General features: G+C 44.4%; 1 protein-coding gene across 3 annotated transcripts in view; it reads right to left on the minus strand.

The window, feature by feature from the left end:
- Nucleotides 1–9,665, minus strand: part of homer2 (homer scaffold protein 2) — a 59,440-nt gene that overhangs the window by 33,556 nt on the left and 16,219 nt on the right. The window contains exon 1 of one of the 3 annotated variants that reach the window (XM_048615837.1): nt 9,293–9,557. The exons of the other annotated variants lie outside the window; for them this stretch is intronic. Coding sequence (XP_048471794.1) covers nt 9,293–9,297 — 5 coding nt within the window. The 5' untranslated portion in view covers nt 9,298–9,557. Of the gene's footprint in view, nt 1–9,292; nt 9,558–9,665 lie in introns of those variants that run through there. 3 annotated transcript variants of the gene reach the window in all.

Below are 9,665 nucleotides of genomic sequence, written 5' to 3' on the forward strand. Positions count from 1 at the left end.
AAGGTTCTGAGGAAGGGTCACCGGACCCGAAACGTTAACTCTGTTTTCTCTTTCACAGATGCTGCCAGACCTGCTGAGCTTTTCCAGCAACTTTGTTTTTGTTCCTGATTTACAGCATCCGCAGTTCTTTTGGTTTTTATACTAGATCTGGTCCTGTGTAATGAGACAGGAATAATTGATGATCACTTAGTTAGGGATCTTCTTGGAAAGAACAATCACAGAATGGTTGAATTTAAAATATAGATGGAGGGTGAGAAGGTAAAATCCAATCCCAGTGTCTTGTGCTTAAACAAAGTAGACTACAATGGGATGAGGGAGGAGTTGGCTAAGGTAGACTGGGAGCAATTGAGGAACAGTGGAGGACTTTCAAAGCAATTTTTCACAGTTCTCAGCAAAAGTATATACCAGAGAAAAGGAAGGGGTGTAAGAAAAGGGATAATCACCCATGGATAACTAAGGAAATAAAGACGGTATCAAATTGAAAGCTAATGCATACAAAGTGGCAAGGATTGGTGGGAACTTGGAGAATTGGGAAATCTTTAAAGGTCAACAGGAAGCCACAAAAAAAACCATAAAGAAAGGTAAGATAGATTATAGGAGTAAACTAGCTCAGAATATAAAAAACATATAGCAAATGTTTCTGCAAACATATAAAGAGTGGCTAAGGTAAACACTGGTCCTTTAGAGGATTAGAAGGGGGATTTAGTAATGGGAAATGATGAAATGGCCGAGGTGTTGGAACAGGTATTTTGTGTCAGAATTCACAGTGGAAGACCCAAATACTGAGCCAATAATTGATGACAAGGAGGCTACAGCAGGTGAGGACCTAGAAACAATCATTATCACTAAAGTAGTGGTGTTGGGCAAGCTAAAGGTAGACAAGTCTCCTGGCCCTGATGGAATGCACCACAGGGTACTGAAAGAGATGACAGGGAAAATAGCAAATGGTAATTTACAAAAATTCACTGGATTCTGGGGCAGTTCAGGCAGATTGGAAAACAGCAAATGTGACGCCACTGTTTAAAAAAGGAGGTAGACAAAGATTGGGTTACTTTAGGCCTGTTAGCTTAACCACTGTAGTCAGGAAAATGCTTCAATCTATCATCAAGAAAGAAATAGTGAGATATCTAGATAGAAATTGTCCCATCAGGAAGACGCGGCATGAGTTCATGGAAGGCAGGTCATGTTAAACTAATTTAATGGAATTATTTGAGGCCATTACAAGTGCAGTGGACAACAGGGAACCGGTGGACGTGGTGTATCTGGATTTCCAGAAGGCATTCAACAAGGTGTCACACAAAAGGCTACTGTGTAAGATAAAGGTGCACGGCATTACAGACAATGTATTAGCATGGACTGAGGATTGGTTAACTAACAGGAAGCAAAGAGTGGGGATAAATGAGTGTCCTTCTAGTTGGAGATCAGTGGCTAGTGGTGTGCCTCAGGGACCAGGTTGGGACTGCAATTGTTACAATTTACATAGATGATTTGGAGTTGGGGACCAAGTATAGTGTGTCAAAGTTCACAGATGACATTAAGATGAGTGGTACAGCAAAGTGTGCAGAGGACACTGAAAGTCTGCAGAGGGGTATAGATAGTTTAAGTGAGTGGGCAAGGGTCTGACAGATGGAGCACAATGTTGGTAAATGTGAGGTCATCTATTTTGGTAGGAAAACAGCAAAACGGACTATTATTTAAATGGTGAAAAGTTGCAGCATGTTCCTGTGCAGAGGGACCTGGGCGTCCTTATGCATGAATCACAAAAAGTTGGTTTGCAGGTGCAGCAGGTAATTAATAAGGCAAATGGAATATTGTCCCTCACTGCCAGAGGGATAGAGTTTAAACAGCAGGTCGGTTATATTACAACTGTATAGGGTGCTGGTGAGGCCACACCTGAGTACTGTGTACAGTTTTGGTCTCCTTACCTGGGAAAGGATGTACTGGCACTGGAGAGGGTGCAGAGGAGGTTCACTAGGTTGATTCTGGAATTGACAGGGTTGGCTTATAATGGGAGATTGGGACTATACATATTGGAATTTAGAAGAATGAGGGGGGAATCTTACAGGAACATATAAAATTATGAAGAGAATAGATGATAGAAACAGGGAGGTTGTTTCCACTGGCAGGTAAAACTAGAACTAGGGGGTATAGCCTCAAAATAAGGAGAAGCTGATTTAGGACTGAACACAGTGGTTAGTACTGCTGCCTTACAGTTCCAGGGACCCGGGTTCAATTCCAGCCTTGGGCAACTGTCTGTGTAGAGTTTGCACATTCGCCCATATCTGCATGGGTTTCTGCAGGGTGCTCTGGTTTCCTCCCACAGTCCAAAGATGTGCAGTTTAGGTTTAGGTGAATTGGCCATGCTAAATTGCCTATACTTTCCAGAGATGTGTAGGTTACGTGGATTAGCCATGGGAAATACAGGGTTACAGGGACAGGGTAAGGGCATGGGTGTGGGTAAGATGCTCTTCGGAGGACTGGTGTGAATTTAATGGGCCGAATGGCCTGCTTCCGCATTGTAGGGATTTTATAATTCAATGAGTTAAGGAGGAACTTCTTCATCCAAAGGGTTGTGATTCTGTGGAATTCCTTGCCCATTGAAGCAGTTGAGGCTTCCTCATTGAATGTTTTTAAGGCAAAGATAGTTAAATTTTTGAACAGTAAAGGAATTAAGGGTTACGGTGAGCTGGCGGGTGAATGGAGCTGACTCCACGAAAGGATCAGCATCATCTTATTGAATGGCAGGGCAGGCTTGCGGGGCCACATAGCCTACTCCTGCTCCTATTTCTTATGTTCTTATGGGAGTGATTACAGATGGAGAAATCTAAGAATAAATAATCATTGACTGAAGACCAGAAGTTTCATAGGCAGTGTATTGACTTAGCTGTCCCAACAGGTGATTTTCATTCTGGGGAGGAACTGATTTCTGCAGCATTTACTGATGGAACTGGAAAAATATACTTCAAATATTTGTTATAATCCCCGGGGCCACTAACTCCAACATGTTCCTCACTCACAGTCACTGACAAATCAAACTTCTCACATTGTCAGCACCCACTGGAATCAAACCTCCCTGCATCAGCTCATTCCAATCAGATCACATCAAAAACATGGCAGAACATAGGGTCTTCAGGACAGTGGCTATCACATGTGACAGAGCAGGACAGAAATGTGACACATATGGACTTCATCCTGTGTCACATTGAAACATTATTTGTAGTTATATCACTCTTCATTCAAGTTTGGCAATTTTAAATTATTTTCTGTTAACTTATCCCTGGAAGGAACCATCTGTGGGAGGAATCGATACACAAATCTTCCCATCAAACATTCTCACATCAGACTAACCAACTTTGATCAGATTTGGTTCTGCTGCTCTTTGTCCAGACGGCTTTGGTGAACTACTAGAGGGTTACTTTTAACAATTTATTTCATTTGGCTGTGATAATTCCAGGGAATGATCAAAACAAAGTTAAAGGACTTTCCAAAAATCTCAAGTACTTTCGATTCTGAATCAACAACTTGATTCTGGGGCAGTCTGAGTGTCACTGAGTAGTATGGAGTGCAGGGGCAGTACCAGGGGTGCAGGGGCAGTGTTGGGGTACAGGGTAAATAAAGTTTTCGGGTAGTACTGGGATACAAGGAATGTGTTGTTGTATGATCATTCATCCAGTACCCAGCTTCTGTTAAGAGTGAGACTGTGTTTTGGGTAATGAACAATGACAAAGCGTGTAACCCAAACTAAGGCATTTGGCTTGACATGTGTTCACTGTGTCCTCTCATTAAATTGAATCATTCAGTATTTCAGGGAATTTGCTAAGAAGCTAAGAGTTGTACCGGTAATGCAGGGACAAGTTTTCATTTTATGGACATTGTTTCTGACGGATTCCATTTCTAGCCTCTTTTAGCGCCACCCCCACCCCAGCCTCCTCCATCTTCAGTTTTCTCACATTAGCATATCAGCTGCATGCTGCAGCATTGACTCAGAGATGGAGGTCCCTTTAATGAATTAATATTCACTCCAGTTACTGTAGCTGGATTTAAAATACTGCAGCACTCGGAGCTGTCACTGTCAAAGGGAAAGAGGGAACAGTCACAGTTTGTTTTCTGCTGGGCCTTGGTTTGTGGATGGGGCACAGTTTAAGGCTGTGAGGGTCTGTCCAACACACCCTGTCAGTTCACTTAACAGTTGCAAGGTCAGATTAGGTACAGGATGATTTGAATTGGCAGTATGTGGAGACACAGTGGATTGGGCACTGCTTCAGGCTGTTATTCATTGCCCAGACAAGTGTCAGCGCTGATGAGAGCTGGCAGTACAGAGTCCAAAGTGTTTTCTATAAATAAAAATGACTTTCTCCTGATCAGTCCTGGAATGTGAACAATGACAGCCAACAAATTCAGAAGTCTAACTAATTACAGCACAATTAAAATGAATATGTTGACACCACAGGCTGATGTCTCACGTGATGCATCTATGTATGAATGTGTATACAGGTATGCGCATACCTTTGAATGTGTGTGCCTGATTGCATCTGTGCAGAGGTATGTGCCTGTGTTAATGTTGGAATGTGATTTTGTGAATGAATGTGAGAGAATGCATGTATTTGTGAATGTGAGTGTGTACGTGTGTATGAATGCGAGTGTGTACATATGTGTGCAAATGTACAAGTCTGAGAGACTGCAGAAGGATGAAGAGAGATGGTGTTGAGGTAGTAATCAGCACATGAGGAAACTGATGCGTTCCCAGCTTAATTTTTGACAGGCAGAATATGGATGAAAAATGGGAGGGGGCCAAGGATAGATTCACAGATCCAAACACGGGTATACAGTCAGACCAACGTACAGATGCAATACCAGCAGGCGTCTAAAGCAGTTGTTTTATTTAGCACACAGCAGAATATTTTGTTTAAAGAAATTCGACATCAGTCTGTTAACCATTACATGAAGAATAGTGCCAAAAGAAATGTTCCTTTATCCCTAGGTTAATAATCACAAGTGCTTTGTGTCACTACAGCCACTCTCAAAATATCCCTAGGGACAGAGAGTGTTTAATCAACTGTCCAACTTCAACCTAATCCAAGAGAGGAGAAATTAACAACAGAAAGGCCTTTTTCTGAGGGTTGGGGAGTCCAAAACTAGACGGCATAGGTTTAAAATGAGAGAGGAAAGATTTAAGAAGGACTTGGGGGTAACTTTTTCACACAGAGGGTGGTGCGTGCATGGAATGAGCTGCCAGAGGAAGTGGTGGAGGCTGGTACAATACAACATTTAAAAGGCATCTGGATGGGTATATGAATAGGACGGGTCCAGAGGGATATAGGTTAAATGCTGGCAAATGGGACTGAGTCAGATTGGGATGTCTGGTCGGCGTGGACAAGTTGGACCAAAAAGTCTGCTTCCATGCTATATGACTTTATGACTCTTAACTGAGAAACATTTGTCTCTTCCAGATTCTGGAATGGGAAGTTAGTGTTCTGGGATTTACTGTTTGTGTGTTTATTCTGACTTATTTCACTCTACTGGGCTGTGCAGTTCTAAATGATCTGATAATTCCATTTAAAATACACATATTTTTGAACAACGGATATGTTGGCATTTGATGGGAGACGGAAGACAGTGTCTTCAGAAATCAAACTCTGATCAATGCTGGAATTGTTTCAATGTTCCTCTATGTCTAAACAGGCAGTTGCAGTAACAATGAAAGGAACTGCACAGATGACTGACTGGAAACCAGCTGAACTCATTTTCGGAACCTGCTGACTGTCATCCATAGGATCAACAGAAATCAATTTAATTTAAAAAAATCCAAGCAATGATAAGGTCCATTTTAAAAAAGTAATTGTATTATGCTTCATGAATAAATTAAAAATTGTACACTCAGTCTCAGGAAAGAAAATCTCATAGTTCCAGAACCAGCAATCATGGCCCTTGCTAAGAATTACAGAATTAAACAGTTAACTTTTTCCAACTGCCCCCAAGTCTAGGTGAAGATTGGGTCAGGAAGGGGAGGGTTAGAAAGGCAACACACTTTCAGCAGTTTGGGCAAAATCAGCAAGTGACGTTAATCCAGAGCCAGGTACCTATGTAGCAACAACAGATCCCTGACCCTCATCAGCATAGAAACTGTGTGAAAAATTTTTTTAAAACTTTTTTTAAAATTCTGCTCCTGCAAAATAAGGAATTTGTTTGAAATCTGTTATCACTTGAGTGTGAGCTTTGCTGAGCAGCTGAATATCAGTCTTTGCATTTCAGCTCGCACACCCATTATTCACCTCCCTATGTTACGGTTTGAAATAAACGCAAGGTAGGGGAGAATCCAGAGGGGGGAGGGGAAGTCCTGACTGATGGTGACTGAACTGTTTGAGACTCGGCTTTGCAAACTGATCTTGCTCAGAAGCAAAGGAATTTAAAGAAGACAATTTTGAGAGATTCAGACACAAATTTGGGAATAATTTTATCAGAGGGAGCTGCACCAGGGGTTGGAATACAGGTTTTAAACTGTCTACAACAGGGTCAGATATGAGCACAGATTTACATTATTGCTTCATTTCCTGCAAAACTATTTCAAAACCAAATTGAATAGGGCCAGAAAGATTGGATTTCTGTGGATATACTGTGAAAAGACGAGACTGGGATTTGCGACAATTTCACAATTAGGTGTGGAGGCTCTGACCCTCTGACCATATGGCGCTCCCTCACTACTGACCCTCCAACCGTGCGGCGCTCCCTCAGCACTGACCCTCCAACAGTGCGGCACTCTCAGTATTGACCCTCTGATGGTGCCCCATTCCCTCAGCACTGACCCTCTGATGGTGCCCCATTTCCTCAGTACTGACCCTCCGACAGTGCGGCGCTCCCTGAGTACTGACCCTCTGACAGTGCGACACTCCCTCAGCACTGACCATTCCTCAGCACTGACTCTCTGACCGTGTGGCACTCCCTCAATCTTAATGATACCAGTTTTCAGCCAATTGATTCACTCCAAGTGATATCAAGAAACAATTGGAGATACTGGATGCTGCAAAGGTTATGGGCTAGGAATATTCTGGCAATTGTACTGAAGACTTCCAGAACTTGCCACTCTCATAGCCAAGCTGTTCCAGTACAGTTACAACACTGGGTATCTACCTGACAACGTGGAAAATTGCCCAGGTATGTCCTGTACATAAAAAGCAGGAGAAATCCAACCCAGCCAATTACTGCCCCATCAGCCTACTCTCGATCATCAGTAAAATGACGGAAGGCGTCATCAACAGTGCTATCAAGCAGCACCTGCTCAGCAATAACCTGCTCCGTAATGACCTGGTTCTGCCAGGGTCACTCAGCTCCTGATCTCATTACAACCTTGGTTCAAACACTGACAAAAGAGCTGAATTCCAGAGGTGAGCTGAGAGTGACAGCCCTTGACATCAGGGCTCCATTCAACTGAGTGTGGCATCAACGAGCCCCAGCAAAAACGGAGTCAATGGGAATCAAAGGAAATCTCTCTGCTGGTAGAATCATACCTGGCACACAGGAAAATATTTGTGGTTTTTGTAGGTCAATCATTCAGCTCTGGGACATCTCTGCAGGTGTTCCTCAGGGTAGAGTCCTAGGCCCAAACGTCTTCAGCTGTTTCATCAATGACCTTCCCTCCACCATAAGGTCAGAAGTGGAGATGTTCACCAATGACCGTACAATGTTCAGCACCATTCGTGACTCCTCAGATACTGAATAAGGAAGGGTCAATTTACTGAACTCCATTTACATGCCTCATTGCCACAGAAAGCCTGCCAACATAAAAGACCCATCCCACCCCAGTAATGCTCTCCTACAACCTTTTCCATCAAGCAGAAAATACAGAAGCTTGAACACATGCACCAGCAGGTTCCGGAACAGCTTCTTCCCAGCCATTATCAGACTGACAAATGGACTCTCTAACTTCAAATAATGCCGATCTTGCTAATATTTATCTTGCCCAGTGCACGCCCTGTGCGATAACCTGTATGCCTCTGTCAAAGTCTTTTTTCACCCTATGCTCTGTATGTCCTTGCTTACTATGATCTGCCTGTACTGCTCGTAAACAAAGTTTTTCACTGTACTTAGGTACAGGTGACAATAAATCAATCAAATCAAATCAATTCTGTGGAAGGGTCACTGGATTCAAAAAGAGTTAACTCTGATTTTTTTCCACAGGTGCTGCCATTCTTGATGAGCTTTTCCAGCAATTTCTGTTTTTGTTCGTCAGAAATTGAAACAGTCCATGTCCAAAGGGAGCAAGATGTGGACAATCTCCTGGTATGGGCTGAAAAGTGGCAAGCAACATTTGTGCCACACAAATGCCAACAATGTCCAGATCCAAAGAGAGGATATAAAAATTGCCCTTTGACATGCAGTGACATTACTATCACTGAATGAACTGGACTAGGCATACAAATACAGTAGCTACAAGAGCAGGTAAGAGGCAAGTAATTCTGCAGCGCAGAACTTGCCTCCTAAAGAAATAATCCAAGTTTTCTTAATCACCTTACAAACCATACCGTCTAAAACAGCAAGGGCAGCAGATACATGGGAACACCACACTCTGCAAGTTCCCTCCAAGCCACTCACTATCCTGACATGCAATGTCACTGGATCGAAATCCCTGTACCCTCTCCCTAATGGAATTGTGAGTCTACATACAGCACATGGGCTGTAGTGGCTCACGAAGGCAACTCACTACTACCTTCTCAAAGGCAACTGGGATGGACAATAAATGTTGGCTCAGCTAGTGATTCCTACATCCAATGAATGAATTACTAACACCCTGATGGTGCGTCGCTCCCTTAGCCCTGAACTTCTGACAGTGAGGGGCTCCCACAGCGCTGACTCTCCGACAGTGCGGCGCTCCCACAGCGCTGATCCTCCGACAGTGCATCGCTCCCTCAGCGCTGACCCTCCGACAGTGCGGCGCTCCCTCAGCGCTGACCCTCCGACAGTGCGGCGCTCCCTCAGCACTGACCCTCCGACAGTGCGGCGCTCCCTCAGCACTGACCCTCCGACAGTGCTGCACTCCCTCAGCACTGACCCTCCGACAGTGCGGCACTCCCTCAGCACTGACCCTCCGACAGTGCTGCACTCCCTCAGCACTGACCCTCCGACAGTGCTGCACTCCGTTGGTACGGATATTGGTGTCTCAGATGTATAATGTGCATCAGTTACTGGTGCGGACCCACAGACCAAGGACCTTCAAGATTTTAAAAACCTATGGGTTCCTCTGGGGAATGATGAGTTTCAGTCTGTCCTGTGCCCTCTCGGTCATTCTGTTACCAACCCCATCTCTGAAGGCTCCGCTCCGGGAGTTTGGTTGTTTCTTTCGCTCTGGTTCCTTCAACTGTGCGGCTCCATCCCGGCGCCGTGGCTGAGTGGCTTTGGACGGACAGGGAGGAATCTTTCTCCCGCTGGAGGACCGCTCCTGCTGGTTGATGCACCAAGCCGGCTCGGGTGCGGGTTACAGGAGCTGCCACTACCGCTCTCTGATCCGGGCTGCGGCCGCCGCGTCTCCCGGTCTCTTTCTCACTGAAACCGGCAGCAACAGAGTAACAGAAACGCGCCCCCGGCTGGCAGCTCGACTAACACGGTACAACCCGATTAACCACTGCTACATCACTAACTAGTACAACCCGATTAACCACTGCTACATCACT

The sequence above is a fragment of the Rhincodon typus genome, chromosome 33 (assembly GCF_021869965.1).
Source record: "Rhincodon typus isolate 14 chromosome 33, sRhiTyp1.1, whole genome shotgun sequence".
In the NCBI taxonomy this organism is placed as follows: domain Eukaryota; kingdom Metazoa; phylum Chordata; class Chondrichthyes; order Orectolobiformes; family Rhincodontidae; genus Rhincodon; species Rhincodon typus.